The 25,890-nt window shown below is 32.8% G+C and overlaps 1 protein-coding gene across 7 annotated transcripts in view; it reads left to right on the forward strand.

Annotated features, from left to right (window-relative positions):
* PHF14 (PHD finger protein 14) overlaps positions 1-25,890 on the forward strand; it is a 232,917-nt gene that overhangs the window by 154,061 nt on the left and 52,966 nt on the right. For 4 of the 7 annotated variants that reach the window (XM_067042574.1, XM_067042570.1, XM_067042571.1 and 1 more), the window contains 3 exons: positions 1,931-1,954; positions 5,244-5,273; positions 6,028-6,145. In XM_067042574.1, coding sequence (XP_066898675.1) covers positions 1,931-1,954; positions 5,244-5,273; positions 6,028-6,145 — 172 coding nt within the window. The remainder of the gene's footprint in view (positions 1-1,930; positions 1,955-5,243; positions 5,274-6,027; positions 6,146-25,890) is intronic. The other 3 variants (XM_059073864.2, XM_067042573.1, XM_059073863.2) reach the window with 2 other exon arrangements.

A 25,890-nucleotide genomic window follows, 5' to 3' on the forward strand; every position in this document is an offset into this window, starting at 1 on the left:
TTATTTGACAAAACTTATCACTGTTTTATTTGATTCTCAGTATGGGAATATTTTATTAATATTTCACCAAAATCTATTCAAGGAATTCAGAAGGACTCTGTAGCAGAATGGAAAACTAACAGTACTAATTTTTCTTTAAATTTTCTGAAATCATTTTGACAATCAAAACTTGTTTAAGAGACTCAACTTTAGAATTGCATGGCATATGAAGGCAGAAATTTTTTCCTACCCAGTCAACACTTTATCAATATACATAATACTAAGGATTGTGATTAAAAATATTTGAGATAGACATGCTTTGCAAATACTTTTTTTAAAAAAAATAAACATATAGACCTCTTTCCTCCAGTACACAGTCTTAAGACTTTCTGCAGGCCTGCTGTAAGAGTCACTGCTGTTCAGGTACATAAGATATAATGAAACTGGATGTTCATGCTGGGCTTTGTGAATAAAATGAGACTGACCCCCAGCCATTATCTCATTTATCTGATTTACATTGTAAAGTCAAGATCTACACTATTGATTAGAGAATAATTAGTTAATTATGAGCAGGGAAATACAAAGTTATGTGGGGCTTGAGCACAGCAGGTTATACTGCTGAAAAATTTCCAAGGGCATGAGCAGATGGAGATCAGTTTATTAAAGAAGAAAGCAGATGTGTTTTAGGTATGAAAATGTCTAATCATCTTCTCATGCTGTGAAGAGGTACTTGACCTTATTGTGTATTTTTATATGAATTCTTTTATTTCATGTTTTAGTTTTGCCTTTCACTTTTAATCTTGTAACTTGACTACTGCAGATGTAGCTAACTGAATTGATCCCATTATTTAAGTGATCATTAAACATGAATTTTTATTTCAATAATTATCCAAATATTTTTTCCAGTTAATATACTTTAAAGAATATTTTTGTCTTTCCTACCACTCATTCATTCATTATTGCATGTGATGAAAGTTTATAGTGACATTAATGAAAATATGTTCAAGACCTCCACATTAGCCTTTATTTGTGAAATATATAAAAGACATTTTCTTATTATTTAGAAAATGCTCATATAGGTGATTTGCACTAAAAGTGTTGTAAAAAGGAATAAAGTTTGCCTTTATTGATATTAAATGTTATTCTAATATTGGTAGAATGCAGAATTTTGTGCAAGCTTGTATTATTTTAAAAGTGATTTAACTCATGGGCCACAAAAACGTGCATTTTCTCCATCTGTTAAAAGGAATAATTGAAATAATTAGCTACCGTTCAATGAAAGAGTCTGTCACTACTGGTTAATACATTTGTGTAGGTGTTTCAGTTGCTAGTAAGATTTTATGTAAGTAATATTAAGAACAATTCTTTTGATCATTCTTCTATAGAATTTTTGCATAGAAATGATGAAAAAGTAAGAAAATCCATTCCATCAATTCTCTTGATAGTTAGTTGTGAGGTTTTTTTTTTTAATTGAATGGATGTAACAGTATATATTTTCAAGGTCGGTTCTTTATTTTACTCTGTATAGACTTGGAAGGGACCTAAATCAAATGTTCATTGGCATAAAAAATAGTTATGATTATGGATCAAACTGGACATAAAACATGTACATTACTTTTCAAGTCCCATGTTATGGATTTCTCTTCTTCCTGAAATTTAGCTGATCATCTGGCTATAAATTATATATATAGGAGGTGTACTTTTTTTTTGGTTAGTTTTGAAAAGTAGTTATTTAGTGTCCTCTTCTAGTGAAATTATCAATTGGAAGTTAAGGGAATTTAAGAAACCCTTTGGAACACTGACCTGTCTCTTAGGTGTAGACAGAAATAAATAAGTTGTTTCTTTTTACTTGTGTGCATATTCTCAGTAATCAGATAAACACATGACTGATTGCTCCCATGAATCATAGGACATATGAACATAAATCATTTTCTTCCTCTTCTATGTCTAGGGTGCTATACTTAACCATATCTAAGTAAGTATTTTAAATACATATAGAACTATGTTTATTTGGTCACTGCATTTTATTAAATGAATGTGTAAAAGACCATATACATATAGCTGCTTTATTATTGACATCTGTATCCATTATGAATCTGATGCCTAGGAAGTTGTATTTAGTAAGAATCTAATTAAACAATGAGGTTTCCTTTTCTTATAAATGGGATTTATTTTATCTCACTTAAAATTGTAATTTTAGAATGTCCCATAATATGTTAATGTGTACAGTTTTATTAGATGTTTAGAGGATATTCTTTAAGCATCCAGTTTGCATTTCATTAAAAAACATAGTGTATCTTTATAGGTTAGTTTTATATTATCTTTTAATATTTTAAGACATTGTCTTCCTATTTAATATATGTGCTATTGGTATAATAGTCTGTTTTTATTACATAGACATTGGTGTTATTTAATAAAGTATATTGTGTTATATCACTGTTTTTGTGGGTCAATGACTGCTTTTGCACAAGATTTATTATTTTGATACCTTAAATATGTACGATACTATGTGTTATAATTACGTGTTTCCAAGTATATGTAAGAAGTAGATGTAGAGGTCATAAATAGTAATTTGATCAATAACTACTTCAACTCTATTTCAGCTTTTAGGTAGCAGAATGATTGTAGATCCTTATGAGCTTCTGATTTTTGAGTTTTTAAAATGATCTATATTTGTAACTTAGCCATAATTTGTTGGCTGACAAAATTTGCTAAAGTTTACAGAATGGTGTGTATGTGCATGAAATAAATAATTCACTATTTTTACCATCTAAATTGTTCTTTGATTTCTAGGGTTCTTAATGGCATCTCTTACATTTGTCTATGGTGAATTAATTCTTGCAAATTCTGCTGGAGTTCCCTTGTATCACTCAGGATATTTTTGTTACCAGCACATGAAGCTATAGATTTATTCAATTAGATATTTTAGTGTAGAAACAACTATATTTTTTCCACATGGAAATAATTTTAGTCATTTTTAGAAAAGGCTAATATTTATATGTTTGTTTATTAACAGAGTTATTGATTTCAAGATTGGGTTATTTCTTTTTCTTTTTCTTTTTTTTTCTTTTTTCCTCTCCTGGATTTTGGCAGTTCCTAAGTGTATTAACTACTCCTTTTTGCTACTTAGTCTTAGAATTACAGTTTTTATTTACCACTGAGTGAGCTATAACTTGAGAGAACTCCCATATCACCCCTGATTCTAACAAGCAGATTCTTCCTTTCCTCTGGAACCCATCACTAATACATGAGTTCCATGTGTAGACTAAGTCATTCTAAAAGGTATCACTAATAAAGGAATCAGTAAGGATTAGGTTATTTCCAAATGGCATATACTTCAACATTATCTTCTAACAAATCTAGCATATAAAATCTTTCTTTTCCCTTTTGCATTTATTGTTGAGCTGAGAGATAACTTAAGTTTACAATTAATTGAAATCAGCTACAAATTGGAACTATATCAGTGTAGCAAACTGTTCTTTATTAGCTTGAAATATATATATGTACATATACATAATACATACACACACACACACACCCCAGCAAGAACCACCTTAGTACATGAAGGTAAAAGGTAATGAATTATGATTCACCTTCATATTCATCATAGTGTTTGACTCTAGTTGTACACTAGAAACCATAATTTGCAAGTTATTATGGCACAGACTTATAAAGTAAATATGCAGTAATTAGGTTGTAATTTGATATGAACTAGGAAAGCGTTAATACTATAACTCTTATCAAAAGCCCAGATTATCGGCAATCTAAACTTGCTTAAAAACCCTAAGTTAAGCAAAAAAGACTATAGTTAACCCAAATTGAGTCCATATACTTAGTAGTTCTCATTTTCATGTCTTTTTTAAACTGTCAATTTGCACAGTCTTAAATCCAGTGATCTGGTTTCTGAATCCACAGTGAATTATTGTCAGGGAAATGCTGCTTAGACAGATAATGATGACAATATCAGAAAGTAGTGACTGATATTTTTTAAGCAAGTGAGGAGGACCTATAAAAGTTGAATACAAGAATTCAAACAGAACAGCAGACTGATGATACTCATGTCCAAACACAAAAGGCTGTCACACTGTTAGATATGTCGCAGCATCTATTACTCGTACTTGTGACCCTGGAATGATAAAGATAGAGTAAATTATATTTAATGGATTTTCTTGATGAAGCAAAGAATGTGATTCTCTTTAAATTTCCCATTAAAGATGACTGAAATACTATTTTCCATGCTTGAAGGGATATGCCCTCAGCTAACTAGAAATCTCAACCTTCTCATAACTCATAAATGCTTATATGCTGAAGGGTCCTCTAACTATGTGTTTAATGTAATTGGAATTTTAACTATTGAAGGGTAAATAAGTTGAATTGAGAAGAACATAATTTTGTGGGCTTGCCATTTAGTTTTATGTAATGTCTGGTGTTAGCTATATAATCTATTATTTTTTCTTAATACTTGAACAAAAGGTATTTAAACATTTTAAGTGCTTTTAAATATATTTTTGGATGGTTGATTTATAATATTGGTACAGTAAAGTACTGTTTGTTATTCCTATTTGATTAGATTTTTTTGTATAGCTAGAATTATTATAGTAAACATTTTTATTGAAGTCCATCTCTTGAGTCTAAGTGAAGGTTTTTGGAAAAGTACATAAGTTTATTTGGTTTATGAGAAGGAAGTTGTAGAGGAAGGAGTGCCTAAACTTAAGACATATAATTGTGTTTTAAACTTCTTTATACCTGAATAACTTAACTAAGTTGCTAAATTTTCTGAAACTTTTGATTTCTGAAATGGGCCTTTGGGAGATTGGGTTTTATAGAATGACATGACATTTTTACTATAAATGTAGATTTATAGTTCCCTTTATTGTGAAAATAAATTGCTTTTCTTTGCATGTTGTTTATCACAATAACTCCTCCTTTTTTCCTAATAAAAGTTATTTAAGAGTAATTTTGTACTTTAAGTAATATATGTCCTATAAAATATCCTCCTTACTTTCTTACTTATTTATTCCTCAACTTTTTAGGTTTAAATCAGTAAGAGTAACTATATATAAAGAGAATGTGACAGATTGGTTTGGAGAAAGTATCATTTATTTAACTTACAAAAAGGCACAAAGAATAAGAGGAATATAACCCTTTCTATAAAATGTATACATCTTTGTTATTTGTTGTTAAATTTTGGTCTTGTTATTCCAACTGATGCAAAATTCTTTTTAAAAAACACTGAAATAATACAGATCTTTCTTCATTGTCAGCAGGATGAGATTGTCTGAAACGAAGAATAGGTATGATAGTTTTCTTAGATTTTGTACATCATAGGTGGCAAAGACACTATCAAAACATTTGTTAATAAGCTTTAAAATGTACTAGGAGGTACTTTGATAAGCCAGTTGCACTGAAAGTGTCAGGTAAATTTTTGAGAAAATTTATATTTTAGAAAATAAACTTCTTAGAATGGTTTTTATTTGCTGTAGATTATGTTAGCATGCTATACACATTAGAAATTTTATTTACAATCTACCTTAACTTAGAGAAAGAGAGTGATGAGGTATATCAAGTTGTATAGAATTAAGCTTAGTGTAGCCTAGTAGAATTCATTAGATTTAAGTTTTTTTAAATCACAATATATTAGATTGAATTCATAATCTTGAATTATATGTATCTTATATTAGTTTTAAAACCATCTAATGGGCAAGTGATTATTATTGAAGTTCAAAATTGAAAATGTTAATGTTTGTTAGTTTTGAACACATAGAGTTATACACATAAATTTATTCCTATGCTGTTAACATTTCTACTATCAAAATGTTCTGAGTGATATTTGTTTTGTTTACTTTATTGTTTTGGTATTTTGTTTTTCCTAAAGCATTTATTTCAGGTTTAGATTGTCTTTTTCATAAACATTAATTTAATAGTCTTGTCAGCTAAGGATAGAATTAACAGTGTTACGGTTGAAATATACAGTAGCTTGCTGTTTTTCTCTGAAAAAGGTGTTTTTTAATATTATTTAAATATAGTATAAATCTGTTTACCCTGCAGGTGTGATGAATGTAGACTGTGCTACCATTTTGGTTGTTTGGATCCTCCTTTGAAAAAGTCTCCTAAACAAACAGGCTATGGATGGATATGTCAGGAGTGTGATTCTTCATCTTCTAAGGTAAGGGGAGAAACTTATAAGAAAAAGTGTTGTTTCTCTTTATTTTGATAGCTTTTCTGTATCTCACCAACAGCTTCCTAACTTTAAAGAGAATTGGAACATGAAGGACCAACAATTTACTCTATGCACTTTAAGAATATATTGCCTTGATGATTTTATTGCCCTTAAATTAAGGAGTAAAGAGCTCTACTGAATTATATAAATTTTTTCTATGAAATATTTTAGCTGTTTTGTGTATTCTCTATATTACTGTAGCATGTTAAATAGTTCTCTAGTAGCCAAAGAAGTCACCCTCTGCTAATTTACCACCCCTAGGGAATAACCAATAAAATCCAATTTAATTTTACAGATGACTCATCTTAAGATATAGTAGATATATTGTGAATGTTCTATAAGGTTTGCTCTTTGAGAAAACTAGTTTTTATATCCTAAAAAATTTTTCTGGTAATTATTTTAGATAAGTAGAAAGGGTGAATTATCTAATAAGGTTGTTTCGTAGTTTATCTCCAATAATAAACTATTAAAATCTTTTGAATGTCAATATTATAACCTTAAATGGTGACGATCGACATTTTAAGATTATATGCTTTTTTTTTAAGTGTGTGAGTAAATAGCTGGACCCCTGATGCTTTGACTTATTTGACAGAAATATTAAATATATTTGAACTAACACAATATGGTCACCTGTGGGTTAATCAAATTATTCTTCTTTAAATAGACAACAGAAGTTAACTGTCTATTGTAATATGGACCTCAAGCCATCTCTCCTAAATGCCACTTAAGTGCATTTGTTTTTCCTAGAGTGAATTAAAATTGACACTGAATTCCTATCTGATCATGGAATCAAAAATATTTTTATCAGTTAAAATGATTTATTCCAGCTTACCACAGAAGCCACCTGTAAAAGTTTATTTATTAAAAACTGCAGAAGGGCTTCCCTGGTGGCGCAGTGGTTGAGAGTCCTCCTGCCAATGCAGGGGGCATGGGTTCGTACCCCGGTCCGGGAAGATCCCACATACCACAAAGCGGCTGGGCCCATGAGCCATGGCGGCTGAGCCTGCGCGTCCAGAGCCTGTGCTCCGCAACGGGAGAGGCCACAACAGTGAGAGGCCCGCGTACCGCAAAAAAAAAAAAAACAAAAAAAACAAAACTGCAGAAAAGCATTTGGCTGTAGGAAGTAAAAAGCTATTTAAAGGGTTTTTTAAATAACCAAATTTATTAAAAATTTTACAAATTTGTATAATGATTATTAATATAGAATCTTATGCATGTTATTTAATAATCAAGCATTTTTGCTCAAGGTTTTAAACTATACAATATCAAGAATTATTTTACAGTTATTTTATTAAGACCCAGATTTAAGAGCGAGTGTATTTAATATCAAAAAGTTTTACTACATAATTAAAAAATGTTTTCCAGAAATGGTATTTAAATGAGAAAAAAATAATGGTGTACTATAGATTTTAAATAGTTGTCTTATGGGACTCTTTATGGTATAATATAATTTTTCTAAGTGTGTTTTTTGTTTGGGGTTTTCTTCTACCCACAAAAAGCAATGAGGAAAGCAATTTTTGAAAAAAAGATTTATTGCATTTTAATAATAAGCCTTTTTGTATACATTCTTTTGAAAAGGTTTTATACTACTGTACATATGTAGCAGTGCCTTTGTTAAGTTATATAGTAATTTTGTTAATGAACATTGAAAATGCAAGAGAACATTTCACATATGTTGGGAATGCAGTAGGTGCATGCCAGTAGCCATTGAGATGTTTTTGTATTTTGCTTTTCCCTGTCTACCAGAGAATAAGATCTTTGGACTCTGAATGGAAATACATTAGGAAGGCACATTGTTAGAAAAGTTGCATTGTATTAGCTGTACTCTGTCTGACTTGTGATTGAATGAATTCCAGGTATAAAAAGCCAAGACTTTTAAAATATCCAAATATGGTGTCTAACTGACAAATGTCGCAGCAATTTATTGTAAGGATTAGAGCAGTGAAATGGATTTGTATTTTTATCACATCAAGATGAATATTACATACTTCTACTTTTTTCCAATGAAAAATTAAGCTTAATATAATAGTTAAGCTGAAAGTTAAGGAAAATTAATTCATTCCCTTGAATACTTGTGTTACATCAACTCTGTTTTGCTCACTTTGAAAACTATTCCTGACAAGTAAATTTCTATTTACATTTTCTCTTGTAAGGTGTTTGCTAGTATTGGGTCCCAAGAAGAAAACATTAATAGATAATGTCATGCTTTATAATCCAGTAAATTGCTGCAGTATCTTTTAAATTCAGAAAGCAGTGTATTATTAATATCTGAGTCAAGAAAATTAGTATCATTTGGGGGCCTAAAAGAAATCCACAATAAAAGTTAATATATTTTGATTGTCCTTCATTCTGTTCTTTTTGCTTTGGTGGAATGGTAATTTTTAGGTAATACTAAGTATATTTGCCATGTTCATTTATTTTAATAGTATGAAAAACTAAGGTAGAAGTAATTATTGCCAGGAGAAAGGAATCAGTTGCCAATAAATTTAGGTGGGGAAAAGTGAATATAAAATTGTTATAGCCATAAAATATATATCCAACTTTCTTTTTTTATGGTAGTCAGGATTATTAAGTCCAAGAAGTCTTAACTTTTATTATGAAAATTTGACTCCCAAGTAATAAATTATTTATTTTGCTTAGAATTTTAGATTATATATGGTATGGATGTGTAGTTGAAAATGTACTTGAAAATGCATTGCACTTTAAATATTATTTAACTGTTGACATTGTCTCCAAATTTTGCATACCAGGGGAAACTCAAATATTGCCATGTATACTCTGAGCAGCATAATGTATTGATATATGATTTTGTCTTTCAAGTAATGGGATTTTTTGCTGTAACCTTTATGAGAGCAAAAATCTTCTGTCGCTAATTCTGCCTATTGCTTTTAATTATAGAAAGTATAGAAATTCCACAAAAGTCTAACAAGATTCATTGTATCTCAATTCATATTAAGCTTTAGCTCATGAAAGATAAAATATACTATATTAAATTAATAATATATAATTAATGATACTTATTTCATAACTATTTAGCTAACAGTAGAATGATTTTTAATTGAGATATAATTGACTTATTGTGTTAGTTTCAGATATACAACATAATGATTCAATATTTGTATATAGAATGACTTTTATTCTACCCAGACCCACAAAGTATGGCATGATAAGACTTTCTCTGCCTTATCAATCCTTCATAAATCTAGGTAGTCACTTTAGGCTTCATGAAAAATGACCAGCTGCATGGATTCAGATATATACATTACATGTAACACACACGGAGACACAAATCTACACACAAACAGACACATGCACAAAATATACTTTCTCCCATAGGCTTTGCTTCAAAGATACTTGACTAAGGCAGCAGCTATCCAAGACAGTGTGCTATGTTTTTATTCAGTGGGGCTAGTTCATTGCTACTGATCACCATGCATTAGGTTTTTCTCTCTTGCTCTTTACTGTGTTATGAAAATACTGTTACAAATGAATGCTATATGCCTGGAAAAGCAATGTATTTTATTCTTTCTCCTCCACCTCAGCCATCTTTTATTTTTTCTTTCATCTTTACTGTCGTCCATTCTCCCAAGCCAAATACCTGGAATCATCTTCAAGTCTTCTTCGTCCTGTCCCAAATAGAAAAACAGTTGCTGAGTCCTGTAAAAGTGTTCTTCCTTAGATATTTCTCCGGTTTACTCTTTGCTCCTTTTCTCCACTGTTACTGCCTTGATTCGGTGCCTCACCTTTTCCTCATTATATCAGTTCCTCCTATTTTAGAGGCTACCTAAATACCAGACTCATCTCTTTTATCCATTCTTTTCACTAGGTTCCTTCAAAATGAAGTGTTTGTACCTCAGGAGATAGACAAGATGACTAATTAGATTAATTCTATATAGCATCCCATTTTAATTTCTATGTCTGAGTGTGTTTTCTAATGTAAGTAACAGGTTACTGCTGTAGAACAGGTATATAACTTTACACATATATACTTATTAAGGTATGTATTTAAAATAGTTTAGTATTGGGGTACATCAACAAGTGTTTGGAGATCATAGTCCCACACTGCTACTAGAGTAATCTTCCTGAAAGTCTTTTTGACACACCACTGCTTTACATCTATCAGTGTTTTCTCATCCTCCTACATATCCAGAATATAACTGACAAAATCAGGAAATTAACATTGATACACTGTTACCGTCTAATCCTCAGACCTCATTCAAGGTTTGCTATTTGTCCCAGTAACGTCCTTAATAGCAAAATGATCCAACACAGAATCATTCATTGCATTTAATTTTTATGTTTCTTCCGTCTTTAGTCCCTTAGTCTTTCCTTGACTGTCATTTCATTGCCACTTTTGAAGATTATAGGGCAGTTATTTTGTAGAATGTCTTTTACTTTGCATTTTTATGATCTTTTCTTGTGGTTAGATTTATTTTGTGCATCTCTGATAAAAATACCACAGATGCGATGCAGTATGCATTCTATCAGGTAACACATGATTTCAATATGAACCATAAATGGTGATGTTAACTTTACTCACTTGACTGAGGAGTTCTCTGCAAGTCTTCTCCATTCTCTTCCCCTTTCTAATTAATAAGTAATTTGTAGGGAAGAACCTTGAGACTGTGTAAATATCCTATTCCTTATCAGACTTTCATTTTCTGTTTTCAGTGGGTTATATTGGTCATTGTCATTATTTATTTTGATGTTTGAATTGTCTCAAATTTGGCTAGTGAGAGCCACTTCAGGCTGGCTTCTGTGTTCTTTTCATATGATCCTAGAAATCTTTGAGTGCTTCCTTACTAAAGGTGTTCTAGGCTCAACTTGTTCTTTCCCTTCCCCTACTCCTGGAACCAGTGATTTCTCCAAGGAGCTCTGCTTCCCTTTTAGTGGAAAATTGTATTTAGAAACTAAGATCATGGTACTAGATGTGCTCATTGTTACTGGGATGTTGCTTCTCTTAGGTCTTCTCAGTAGACATAGCCAAGGACTAGATGTATGTATGTACATTCATAGACATACACATTTACTTTTCTTTGTCTTCATAGATATTGGAAACCATTCTGGTTTTTTCCCTTTTCATGTTTATAACTCCCTCACTGAAAACTGGCTCCCATTATCCTTGATATATATTATAAGATTAATCCCCTGATGTAAAACTAATCTCCTGTCACCCTCCATTCCCCTGCTGCATGGACACCTTCTTTGCTTGCCATAACCTGATGGCTTTTAGATTGAATTATTCAGGAAGGAGGGGAGAGAGAGGGATCGAAGACAGACATTTTCATTTTTTACAAGCTTCTAAAATTATTTTAATGAGCGGTCAGGAATAAGAACCATTGTTTTATATATTTTACAAATTGTTCATTTATTTAAAAGTTTTCAAGCTAAAAATTAATGTTTTTGCAATTTTAAAACAAATATACACAAGGCATATAACCCAAGGCAAATTTCAACAAACTGATACTTTAAAATTATGTTGTATACTTCCATATAAGATATAGACTTAATATTTTATTTGTTTTAAATTTTTATTTTATTTTGGAGTAGAGTTGATAAACAATGTTGTGTTAGTTTCAGGTGTAGGACAAAGTGATTCAGTTATTCATATACATGTATTTATTCTTTTAAAAATTCTTTGCCCATTTAGGTTATTACAGAGTATTGAGCAGAGTTCCCTGTGCTATACAGTAGGTCCTTGTTGGTTGCCTGTTTTAAATATAGCAGTGTGTACATGTCAATCCCAGAGTCCCTAACTATCCCTTCCCCCAGCCCTTCCCCCCCCCCCCCCGTAACCATAAGTCCGTTCCCTGAGTCTGTTTCTATTTTGTAAATAAGTTTGTTTGTATCATTTTTTTAAGATTTTGCATATAAGTGATATCATATGATATTTTTCTTTCTCTGTCTGACTTCATTTACTACGATAATCTCCAGGTCCATCTATGTTACTGCAAATGGCATTATTTCATTCTTTTTAATGGCTTAGAATATTCCATTGTACATATGCACCACATCTTCTTTATCCATTCTTCTGTCGATGGACATTTAGGTTGCTTCCATTTCTTGGCTATCGTAAATAGTGCAACAATGAACATTGGGGTGCGTATATCTTTTTGAATTATAGTTTTGTCTGTATATATGCCCAGGAATGAGATTTCTGGATCATATGGTAATTCTGTTTTTAGTTTTTTGAGGAACCTCCGTGCTGTTCTCCATAGAGGTTGTACCAATTTACATTCACACCAACAGTGTAGGAGGGTTCCCTTTTCTCCATACCTACTCCAGCATTTGTTATTTGTAGACTTTTAAAAAATAAATTTATTTATTTATTTATTTTTGGCTGCATTGGGTCTTCGTTTCTGTATGTGGGCTTTCTCTAGTTGTGGCAGGTTGGGGCTACTCTTTGTTGTGGTGAACAGGCTTCTTATTGCAGTAGCTTCTCTTGTTGCAGAGCATGGGCTGTAGGCGTGCGGGCTTCAGTAGTTGTGGCATGTGGGCTCTGTAGTTGTGGCTCATGGGCTCTAGAGTGCAGCCTCAGTTGTTGTGGCACACGGGCTTAGTTGCTCAGCGGCATGTGAGATCTTCCCAGACCAAGGCTTGAACCTGTGTCCCCTGCATTGGCAGGTGATTCTTAACCACTTTGCCACCAGGGAAGTCCCTGTTATTTGTAGACTTTTTAATGATGGCCATTTTGACTGGTGTGCAGTGGTACCTCATTGTAGTTTTGATGTGCATTTCTCTAATAATTAGTGATGTTGAGCATCCTTTCATGTGCCTAGTGGCCATGTTTATGTTTTCTTGGAGAAATGTCTATTTACGTATTCTGCCTGTTATTTCGATTGGGTTGTTATTTTTTTGATATTCAGCTGCATGAACTGTTCATAAATTTTGGAGATTAATCCCTCGTCAGTCTCATTGTTTGCAAATATTTTCTCCCATTCTGTGGGTTGTCATTTTGTTTATGGTTTCCTTTATTTTTGTTTTTGTTTTTTGTTTTCATGGTACGCGGGCCTCTCACTGTTGTGGCCTCTCCCGTTGCGGAGCACAGGCTCCAGATGCACAGGCTCAGCGGCCATGGGTCATGGGCCCAGCTGCTCCGCGGCATGTGGGATCTTCCCGGACCGGGGCATGAACCCGTGTCCCCCGCATTGGCAGGCAGACTCTCAAGCACTGCACCACCAGGGAAGCCTATGGTTTCCTTTGATGTGCAAAAGATTTGAGTTGGATTAGGTTCTATTTGTTTATTTTCATTTTTGTTTCCCTTACTCTGGGAGAGACAGATCAAAAAAGATATTGCTGTGATTTATGTCAAATAGTGTCTGCCTATATTATCCTCTAAGAGTTTTGTAGCATCTGGTCTTACATTTAGGTCTTTAATGCATTTGGAGTTTATTTTTGTGTACGGTGTTAAAGAATATTCTAATTTCTTTTGTTTACATGTAGCTCTCCAGTTTTCCCAGCACCACTTATTGAAAAGGCTGTTTTTTCTCCATTGTATAGTCTTGCCTCCTTTGTCTTAGATTAACTGACCATAGGTGCATGGGTTTACTTCTGAGCTTTCTATCCTGTTTCATTAATCTATATTTCTGTTTTTGTGCCAGTACCATACTGTTTTGATGACTGTAGCTTTGTAGTATAGCCTACAGTCAGGTAGCCAGATTCCACTAGCTCCATTTTTCTTTCTGAATATTGCCTTGTCTCTTTGGGGTCTTTTGTGTTTCCATACAAATTGTAAAAATTTTTTTGTTCTAGTTCTGTGAAAAATGCCATTGGTAATTTGATAGGGATTGCACTGAATCTGTAGATTGCCTTGGGTAGTATAGCCATTTTGGCAGTAATGATTCTTCCAATCCAAGAACACAGTATGTCTTTCCATCTGTTTGTATCATCTTTGATTTCTTTCATCAGAGTCTTATAGTTTTCAGAGTACAGATCTTTTGCTTCCTTTGGTAGGTTTATTCCTAGGTATTTTATTCTTTTTGATGTGACTGTAAATGGGATTGCTTCTTTAATTTCTATTTCTGATCTTTTGTTGTTAGAGTATAGAAATGCAACAGATTTCTGTGTGTTAATTTTGTATCCTGCAACTGTACCAAATTCATTGATGAGCTCTAGTAGTTTTCTGGTAGCAACTTTAGGATTTTCCTATGTATAGTGTCATGTCATCTGCAAACAGTGACAGTTTTACTTCTTCTTTTCCAGTTTGGATTCCCTTTATTTCTTTTTCTTCTCTGATTGCCATAGCTAGAACTTCCAAAACTATGTTGAATAAAAGTGGCAAGAGTGGAAATCCTTGTCTTGTTCCTGATCTTAGAGAAAATGCTTTCAGCTTTTCACCATTGAGTATGATGTTAGCTGTAGTTTGTCATATATGGCCTTTATTATGTTGAGGTATGTTTCCTCTATGCCCACTTTCTGGAGAGTTTTTATCCTAAATCGGTATTGAATTTTGTCAGATTTTTCTGCATTTATTGAGATGGTCACGTGGTTTTTATTCTTAAATTTGTTGATGTAGTATATCACACTGATTGATTTGCAGACGTTGACAAATCCTTGCATCCCTGGGATAAATCCCACTTGATTATGGGGTATGATCCTTTTAATGTATTGTTGGATTTGGTTTGCTTGTATTTTGTTGAGGATTTTTACATCTACGTTCATCAGTGATATTGGCCTGTAATTTTCTTTTTGTGTGTGTGTGGTATCTTTTTCTGGTTTTAGTATCAGGGTGGTGGTGGCCTCATAGAATTAGTTTGGGAGTGTTCCTTCCTCTGAGATTTTTTGGAATAGTTTGAGAAGCATAGGCATTAACTCTTCTCTAAATGTTCGATAGAATTTGCCTGTAAAGCCATCTGGTCCTGGACTTTTGTTTGTTGGGAGTTTTTTTAATCCCGGTTTCAATTTCAGTACTTGTGCTTAGTCTGTTCATATTTTCTATTTCTTCCTGGTTCAATCTTGGGAGATTGTACCTTTCTAAGTATTTGTCCATTTTATTAGCATATAGTTGCTTGTAGTAGTCTTTTATGATCCTTTATCTTTCTCTATTGTCCTTTGTAACTTCTTTTTTGTTTCTAATTTTATTGATCTGAGTCCTCTCCCTCTTTTTCTGTATTTATATAGGGCACAGTTCACTATTCTCTTTTTTCTAGGGTGTACTTGATAGAGATCTCAACATCTTCTGTGTACTGAAACACCCCAAATGAAGATAACTTCTTTTGGCATGGTTAAATGAACAGGTATTACTATAAATATTTCTTTTAAAAGGACATCATCCAAGTGATATATATCCACAGGTGACACTGAAAATTTAAATACACATCATACATTTTACAGTGACTGTGCCAGTTATGATTTTAGCTTTTCATCCCTGTTCACATTCTGTTTTGTGAAAAGCCAAAAGGTGTACATGACAGGTTATTGTCTGAATACTATAAGATGAGCTATCTTAGCTTGGAGTCCTCCATTTGGTTCACTCTTATTTGATCTTTCTAGATTAATACTCTTTTTGAGTGGTAATAAGTTGACTTTATATGCATAAAAATCTCATCTAAATTCTTATGGAAGATTTTCTGGCACTACAAATGCATGACACACCAGCTCAGGCAAGTGTGGTACTTTTTGATAATCATTTGTATTAGAAATCCCTGAGTAGGGAAATATGATTTTTTTAAATTTTTGTTCTATTTTTCCTTTTTTTTTTGCATTGAACAACTAGAATTCTGTAACTGAAATGCTTGTGTCCAATAACATATATAAATATTTACTATCGAGCAAAATAGTCATTGAGAATTTTACCTCTTTAAAAACTGAACAGAACAATCTCTCCAAGGAGTATCTTGCCACAATACATTAAACAAGCACATTTAATTGAACCTGGTGATACTGGAAATTAAATGTCTGAGTTTTATGTATTATAAAGATTTATGAAAAATATAAAATTAAAATGAATTATCCTTTAAAGTTCATTTAAATTTGAATCATATAACTGACCCATAAAAAAGGACTTTTTAATATATTAACTATTCATTTGACCTCTGGGATTTTATCTGGCATTAGGTTAGATTTTAAGTTTCTAAATTTAGCACAGTTGACAGATAAGTCATTACCAGGTAAAACTTGTACCACTTAACTCAGTATTCTTCTAGGACTTGTGTGACATTAGAGGTTATAACAATATGTTTTATCAAGCTTTACTGAGTTTTTTGATTTGCCTTTTTACTGATACTGTTATGTAAAGCCTGGAGAAAAGTTGTTTATACAGTATCCTAAATTAGAATCCCATAGGAAAATCTTTGGTAGTTTGTAGACTTATGAAAAGTCTGAGAATTAAAACTATGGTGTGGTTATCCTTGATGATGGCTGTAGTTAAATATTTAAACTTTAGATTTCATCTTTGCTAGTGTGTTGTGTAAAGCCCAAACACTTCCAGGTGATCTTGTACCTTATCCTAGGCCAAGTCTGGCTGTTGCTGGTTACTCTAGCATTTTTCCTGGCAGGCAAAATTGTTTGTATAAATGTCTTTTAAGTCTTAATTTCTAATAGAGTGCTGTACTTTGAGACTAGTAACAGTGTTTTGTGAATTCAGTAAAAAGTAATAGCTATTAACAGTCTACTAACTATAGATGCTACTGTGCTTTAAAAAAAAAAAGAGTGTTATTTGTTTAAATTGAATGTTTATGTACTGAACTGAACTTTTTATTTGTCATTATTGCCTGCTCAAAAAAGTTGTTTACTTGATTGTCCCAGACATGTTTTTGAACTCTGTCTCTAGGTAATATTTTCACCAAGTTGCAATTTTCAACCAAACAGATTGTTTATGGTTATTCTTTATAACAGAATTGGAATCTACACTGATCTGTTTGTTCTTTAACCTAGGGTAATTTTCATGGAGACTGTGCAATATACATTAAGCATACTGGTATACTGCAGTAAGTCATAGTCAGGTATTCCTTAAGAATCTTTTCAAAAACAGGATTTCTCTCCTCCTGATAAAATTTGTTAGTGTTTATGATGTCCATTTTTATATATCTCAGCATATTTATAGAGAAAGAAAATGATTAGAACCTCTAAAATTATACAGATGTTTTCTGTATTAATATTTTGAAAAATTGGAAAGACTACATCATCTTTTAAGTTACACTTTCTACAAACTGGGAAAACCAAGCCATTTTCTAATTCAGATGGCATGTGGGCTTGTTGTGTTTACATAGCATGCTGTAAACCATGCTGTGGAATACCATATGATGAGAAACTGAATCATAACTGAGATAAATAATCAAAGTACCATAGGGTGCCATATATAGGACTTCCTTTTAGACCTCACTACCTTCATACTATCCTTTGGTTTAAAAAATTTATCTTTTTATTTTTATTTTGGAGAAAAAGTTACCTACCAAAAATCTGCTGGCTAAGCTGAAGGATATTTCATTACAGCTTTTAAAAAGTTAATAAGAATATTTTTACCTTATTAACCCAACATTTGACATACAAATTTGGGGTTATATACCAAGAAGGAATGTAGAATATATTATTTATGTAAACATATTATTTTAGTATTCATATGTAATGTGAGTGTGAGAGACATTGTTCATTGCAGAGATGGTCTTAGTTGAATTAAGCGAGCCCATTCCCAGAGTTGTGAAAGTAATACCTGAATGATAGGAATGACTTAAATCCTAGCTTCAAAAAACAGAGTGAGAGTTTATGTATTCTAGATGTAGATACAGTTAGATAGTTACTTCTAATTTTAACATTTAGTTTTACTATTTCATCATTTTGTAGAATTACTTATCTCTTAAAATTATCTTTCTGACCTGTGTATTGTGGTTAAGAAGTACCCTTTTGCTAAAATTTAGACTTCTTTAAATCTAAGCTAAGAAAATTAAAAGTATGAACTCAGTTAATGAAAATGAGTTTGGAAATCAAATATATTTAAGCATTCTAGTCTTGATTTTCTGATAGAATCTTATCAAGGTTAATAAGAAACTACAGATTAGGAGCTAGTGTGTTATGTTACGTTACATTTTAGGACACTCATTTTTTGACATCTCTCAAATTAGGATGTGTATCTATAAGTAGTTTATTTTGTGATAATATTTCTTTTTTCCATAAAAATTTGCCATTAAATTTATGGAGTTATAATCTGAGGCATTGTTGAGTAAGAATATTGACTAATTTAAAATGCACAGAAAGTCAAAGTATGCAGTGTGATGTAGAGGAAAGAGCTTTATGAGCTTTGAAAAAGAAGCAAACTGAGTTCAGATATTAACCATTTACAATGTTTGTGACTTTCAGCAAGTTGCTTCACTTCAGTGAGTTTCAGGTTGCTCATTTGTGAAAGGTTTAATGGCAATATTTAGAATAATAGAGGCACTCAGTAAATGACGTATCTTCTTATTCTTAAAAATAAGCAATCATTGGGCTTCCCTGGTGGTGCAGTGGTTAAGAATCTGCCTGCCAATGCAGGGGACACGGGTTCGAGCCCTGGCCCAGGAAGATCCCACATGCGGTGGCAGAGCAACTAAGCCAGCGAGCCACAACTACTGAAGCCCGCACGCCTAGAGTGCGTGCTCCGCAACAAGAGAAGCCATGACAATGGGAAGCCTGCACAGTGCAATGAAGAGTAGCCCCCATTCACCTCAACTAGAGGAAGCCCACGCACAACGAAGACGTAACACAGACCAAAAAAATTTAAAAACAAATAAATAAATAAAATTTTAAAATAAATAAGCAATCATTTTAGCCACAGAGATAAGAGTTCAAATTCAATGATAATGTTCTGATTTTTCAAATGTAAAAAATGTTTTTTAAAAGGAATCTGAAGAACAGTTTTCTGTGTTTTATTTTTTAATCTTCACACATACCAAGTAAAAGTCTTTCTTGTCTCTTTCAGAGTTTCACACTAAATAGAGTAAGATCTTGTCTAACCTTTTCATTCACAAAAAGGTCCATTTGTTTTAATTTCTTGCTAGAGTTTAAGAGGCATTGAAAGCTATTTTTATATTTAATCTATTTTTAAACTAAGGCACTTATAGCTCTCCAAACTTTTAAAATTATATACTGTTCTATAAGGTATATCTTCTAAATTTATTGTATAACATTAGCAAATAGTTGGTATTTTTTATATTGATGGCAATGACTATTTTGCATTAAATATAGAATTATGGTGCTCTGTGAATCGCACTCATCATATACTAATGTGTTTATTTTGTAAGTAGAAGGAATGATATTTAGAAAGTAAAGGTTTACTATTATATTTAAACCACTGCTCTACCAAGTATTGAATAATAGGAAAAGACATAACTGATACAGGCTAAAGTTCCCTTTTAGGGAAACTTGTTTTTAACTGCAGACATATTTTAATAGATGAAGAAACATCAAAGAAATTTCCCATAGACAGGAGGGGTATTATTTCTGTGTCAAGGTCATGAAAACTATAAACTTGAAACTGAAATGAAAATAAAAAGTTAATAAAGTTTAAAAGTAATGAACCACGAAAGACAGCTTTGAGATAACTTATGAATTCACTTTGTCAACGTGCATACAGTTTTTGATAACAGATGATTCATCAAGCCTAATGAATAGCTTTTAGAGAAGAGGCATATATATGAGCAACACATCCTTTTATTGTATAAACGTTTGAATACTTTTAAGGATGGAAATGTGTAAAGTTACGGGCTAGCACTTTTACATTCCTGTGGAATCTGGAAATTAAGGTAATTAGCTCTTAGGGCATACTGTGTAAATACATTTAGAATGTCATAAAATGATTATGTGCTTTCAGTATGTCTTACAAGCATTTGTGCCAAGAGAAATCCTCATCATTCTTAAGTAAATAAGGAAATTTGTACTCATTCTCAGGTGCTACTAATGTCTTTCTTTTAAAAATGTAGAATCTCAATATGTGCTTTATAGGTAAGAGTTTAAAGGGCAGTGATTTATACATGTAAATTCTTTAGAACCCTATCTTTACACCCCCCATACCTCTCTCTCTCTGCCATCTGCTCCCTTGATTCCCAGTGGAAGAAACCATTAATAATATACTTCCTTAATCATAGCATATAAATTTCTCTATTTGTTTATCTTTATGTTACTTTAAAAGTGGAATATCCCTTTCTGGGAATATCAGATATTCTGTTCTTAACATATTTTCTGCTGGTAAAATGCTAAGTAAGGCAGATTATAAGACTGTGGTTCACACTATCCTCCCCCTGCCCCATAGCCCCAGCTTAGTCCAGTCCTGTTCTATGTTAAATTGTTAGCTTCAGTTCTTATTTTGACAGGACCGTATGAACTACCTTTAACTAACTTTAATAGGTTAGGTGAACACCACTTTATTTCTTCTCGTGCTTTATTTATCAAAAAATTTTTTTTGATCTTCTGATTTACATCATAGTTTGAGATTTTCGTCACTTCTCAATCTATGTACCCCAAATTTTGGTGATTTCTCCTCAAAGTATAGTCTACAAACCACCTGCACTAGGATTGTCCAGAGTAGTTCTGTTAAGTAGGCAGTTTGGAAGGCCCATGAAGATCTGCTAAATCAGTATCTCTGGAAAGGTTCCCAGGAATCAGCATTATTATAAGCACCACAGGTGATAATTATGCTTATTAACATTAAAGAACCACTTCTGTGACCCTAATCTCTGTTAAGTTCCTTACATATAGTTTTGTCTCTAACTGAAGTATTCCCTTATTCTAACTACAGAATATCATTCACTCTCAGACTTTACTCTTCTCTAATAGGACTTGTTTTCAACCCCACAGGTTCAAGGTAGGTTGATGACATCTGATTCAGGTTCAGTACCATAGCATTTCTGGATTGCTGATATCCTATATTCCCTTTCTTCTTTCCAAGTTCTGGAATTGTCCAGCAACAGCTCAAGGATCTTCTCTGAGCTACAGATTCAGTTTGTCCCCATCAATCTTCTTCAGTTACTCAGCTTCATCTTTTTTCTACTTCTGTGTGGCTGTTGATACTGTTGGTAATGTCTTCCTTCTTATAAACTCCTTCCTTGCCTTTGTTGAACCTGTTCTCTTCCTGGTTTTCTCCCTCCTTAGCAGACCTTTTTTTTTTTTTTGGTCTTTTTGATAAGCTTCTTTGGCCTGTTTTCAGTCTATTCTCACTCTGCAGGTGACAGCATCTGTACCCACTCACTACCCTACCAGTTTTGCTACAGGAAAACCTGGGACCTAGATTAAATGATCCATCTACTTTCTCTGAGTTCATGTTCATCAAGAGAGAGGCTTTCTACCTTTTAAAATATTATCCTTTAGTCTAATAATTAAGATATAATGTAGTGATAAATTTACTAATAAGTTTTAGTTGGCCATTTCCACTATCTAATAGTCTCCTTTTATTATAAAGCTTAAATAGTATTTGCTTAACTAGGAAAATGCATTACAACTTGATCTCCAAGGGAGATATTAGTGTGGAGATATGATTAAATTGATATAACTGAAGTGTCAGACTCTATTTGAGTTTTGTTTAAAGCTAGAGAGTAATAATTCAGAATAGCAAATTTTTAGTGCAATAAAACTAATATCCTTTATATAAACTATTGCTTTAAAAAATGCGTCTTACTCTTTTTTTCTCCTTTTTTCTTTTCTCTGACTCTACTTTCCTGGAGAAATTTGAAGTCAGAAAAAAATTACATTACGTATGTGTTTTTTAATTTCTTAGAAATGGAATACATGGTTATTGTAGAATATTTGGAAAATTTTAAAAACATAAAGAAAAGTATTTAAAATTACCTGCAATTATAGCACCTAAATGTATTTATATTTCTGCTCATATTTTAGTGGTATATTCTATCTCAACCTACTCTCTAAAAATTGCAATTATGTTATACATTCTGTTACATACTTTTTTCTCATATAACTGCATTATATGACAATTTTCCATAGTTTTAAATACTCTTTTCTAATGAGATTTTTAAGTACTACACAATATTCTTTTGCTCAGATATACTCTCAGTGTAATTTCTGGGTCAAAAAATGAACATTTTAAAGATAAGAAAGTACCCTACTGATCTCAGTTGGCCTTGGCCTGCAACAGCGGCTTGAAGCAGGATTTTCGTTCCCAGACAGAGATTGAAGTCAAGCCATGGCAGTGAGAGTGCTAAATCCTAGCCACTAGACCAGTGGCCAGGGACCAGGCCCTGGCGCATCAGCTGTGTAAAAATGAATTTCCACATAGAGTTGGAACGTAGTGAAGCAAGTAAAGTGTTTATTTGGAGGAAAAAGGGTATGTGTGGATAGACACATGGGTGGGCTCAGAGGGAGTGAGTCGTGCCCTCATGGTAGTTTGAATCACTTTTATGGGGCATTTCTTCTAGGTTTCCTTTGGCCAATCATCTTGATTTGCCTGGTTCTGAGCACGTATTTGGTATATGTCAGGAACCTCCCACGTGTGCATGCTCATCTCTTAGCCAAGATGGATTCCAGTGAAGAGGCCTATGGGTAGCCTGACATCACTTACTATGAGGTGATGCCCCCGTCCCTTTAGACCTTTGAGGAGCCTTTCTGCACATGTATAGTTGGGAAGGTCTCCTTGACTTCGAGAATGAGGAATATGTGGTCTTTTATCTGTTATCTGGGCAGGGCTCAGCTCTTCTCTCGCTCCTGCTATTTTGGAGTACCTGTCCTCAGGGGAGAAACTCCAGCTGTTCAGACTGGGGCCCATCTGTCTCCTGCCTCACTACTAGTAATAATATTAGTAATTAACGTTTATTGAGTACCTCTGTGTGCCTAGCATTATCTAAGCACTTAAAATGTACAATCTTGTTTAATCCTCACCATAGTCTTTATGGTAGTTACTGTTTTTCATCTCCTCTCTGTGGATTAAAAAAAAATGAGGTTCAAAGAAGTTCAACATTACACAGCTAGGAAGTGGTACAACAGTGATTCAAACCCATATCTGCCTGATTCAAGAGCCTGTATTTTAGAAGCTTTTCATATATTGAAATAGGTATTCTCTATTCCTTGTTGCAAGAGCTTCTCAAATTAGATTTTGTCCCGAAGCCATTTTAGATTTTCATCATGTAGAAACTCAGATAATTTTTCTATTATAAATAAACACTACTAGTAATAGGAGAAGGAAAAATACTTTTTTTGTTAAGTGGGATCTATTTTGGTCTTTTTAATGAAGAGGAGACTAAAGCCTGGAGGTAATTCTTAAATGAATTGATTAAGGATGGTCCTACTGTAAGGTATTAAAAGATAGACTATAACTCCTCAAGGCCCTTTCTTTATAAAATTCAGTGAAGTAAGTGTCTGTGCTTAGGGAGCTGCTGCTTGACAACATAGATGATTTATGTGGACCCAGCAGAATCTAATCTGTTGCACTTGGAGGGAGGTGAGGGAAAGGGATCTAGAAGTGAATTGTTTTTTTAATTAGGTATTAAGCATTGTATTTTAGCTGAGTCAAATATTACTGTCTAATGTTTGTCATGAGTTGTGAAGCTTTGAAAACCTGTACTGTAAAAAGAAACTAAAACCAACCATATTCAGTCTCTTTGCAAAGATAGTTTAAGAATATTCTGATTAGTGCAGTGTCAGCCACTTTATGTATAAATTGGAAGATTTTGTATATTTTTTTCAATATTAGCATTATTTTGCAGTAAAAAATCCTCTTATTCAAAAATAATACCTTGTCTGTCAATGGATCAGATACTAATTATCATGCAGTTTTGATTCATTTGGGTTAGTTCTTTTGTTAATTCTTTTGTTTGCTAACCAAAGAGTATGAAATTATTACCTAACCTATAAAAAAGTTTAAAAATGTTTCCCTCCTCCTTAACAGATAAAGATCCATATATGTAACTGTTTTTATTCCACCGTATTTCCACCTGTGACCTAGCTCAGCCATCTACGTTTTTTTGTGATTTCAGACTTCTACAAATTATTTTAGCTAGCTTTAATATATTGTTCTCTTTTTTCCTCTGGACCATATTCATTCATATGCTAAATTTAAACTCTGGTCACCTAAGATGCAATCTATTTTAATGTTTTCTCTGAAGGTTTCTTAGAGGTTTATGCTGTAGTGTTATATTGTCATTGAAGTTAAGGTGGTTTTTTGTTAAATGTACCTTCAGTAATGGCTACAAATGATTATCTGCTTCGCTGGTTTGAAAACTCTTTAAAGTATGCTTATAGAGGTTAAATTTTTTAAGAATCACTTTGAAAAGTTCAAACTTCATCAAAGCATTTTATCAGTTCACTTTTGTGTTCCTGAGGGACTGGACTATTTTCTCAGCTTCTAAAGACAAATGGTATTCTGTAAATTCTGTTTCTAAAATAAGTTTTTTAAATGTAGATTAGCAGATATTTGTGAACCAGATCCAAAGCATAGATATATAGTCTAAAGTAAGTCATGAACATGGGATGTTTCAGCATTATTTTCTTATTTTAATGCAGTGATTTCAACATACACACACCAACAAAAAATCATTACTTAATAACTCAATTCAAACTTTATTCCAGCATCCAGTGATTAGTTTAGTTATCATTAATCAATTTTTCCCCACTTCATGTCATCTTAGGATTGTGAATGAAGTAGATATTTTTAGAAAACTTTCTTTTTTCTTTTAAAGAAAGCAAAATGGTATATAATTTAGACATTTTCCTACCCTTTCCCTGTGACATTTAATGACAATGTGGAAGCTTTAACCTGTTTACAGCATAAATACTATATTAAGTACCATCTTATCCTCCATTTCTTTTTGAGTGCTTCTTTTTGAGTTCTCCTACTCATGAATCTAATTTTTTCTGTGAGATAAACTTTCTTTCTTCATGATTTAGCTGTTCCCAAATCCCCAAATTTTCTCCTTTCCTACTCTTTCTCCCCTCCTCATTTTTCCCAGACTTAATGAAAGCAGCATTTGGAAACATGACATTCTGTATATTTATCAAGTGTATTTGTGTTCCTTCATCAGTAAAAATCTTCCCTAAGATAGGAACCTTCCTAATAGGGCCAGATACAATTAGTTGCCTTTTTTTAAAACTCACCATGGCAATTTGAGGGGAAAAAAAAAATCCTGCAGTCTGAAACTGACCCCTTTAAACAAAATTAATTTAAATAAAAGGAGACAATAGAAATGGTCTTATCCGTTCTCTATATTAAATGCTTTAAGGACTATCCAGATTACTGTTTTTTTAAGACGCTTTATTTATTTATTTATTTGACTGTGCCAGGACACATGGACACAGATCCTTAGTTGTGGCATGCAAGATCCTTAGTCGCAGCACACGGGATCTTTTAGTTGTGGCATGCGGGCTCTTAATTGTGGAAGAGACCACATGCCAGATCTACTTCCCTGACCAGGGATCTAACCTGGGCCCCCTGCATTGGGAGCATGGAGTCCTAACCGCTGGACCACCAGGGAAGTCCCATACTACTATTTTAAAAGACTAATTTTCCTTTTTTATTCCAATCTATGTAAATTTTGTTCCTGAATTCAAGACAAGATGCACATAGAAAGCAACTTAATTCTTTCATCCCTGTGCCTTTAAACAAGCTCTGATGGATTTTCTTTTTTTGAGTGACTCATGGGTTTTCCAGTCTTCTGAGGTATTATTAGTCTTCTTTTCCAATATCAAAAATCTAGTCCAATTTAATATCAAGGTTTCAGTCTTTCAACCAGTTCAAAGCTTCTTCTCTCACCAGCTCAGACCTGCTTCAAACTGGGAAA

The sequence above is a fragment of the Kogia breviceps genome, chromosome 9 (assembly GCF_026419965.1).
Source record: "Kogia breviceps isolate mKogBre1 chromosome 9, mKogBre1 haplotype 1, whole genome shotgun sequence".
Classification (NCBI taxonomy): Eukaryota; Metazoa; Chordata; class Mammalia; order Artiodactyla; family Physeteridae; genus Kogia; species Kogia breviceps.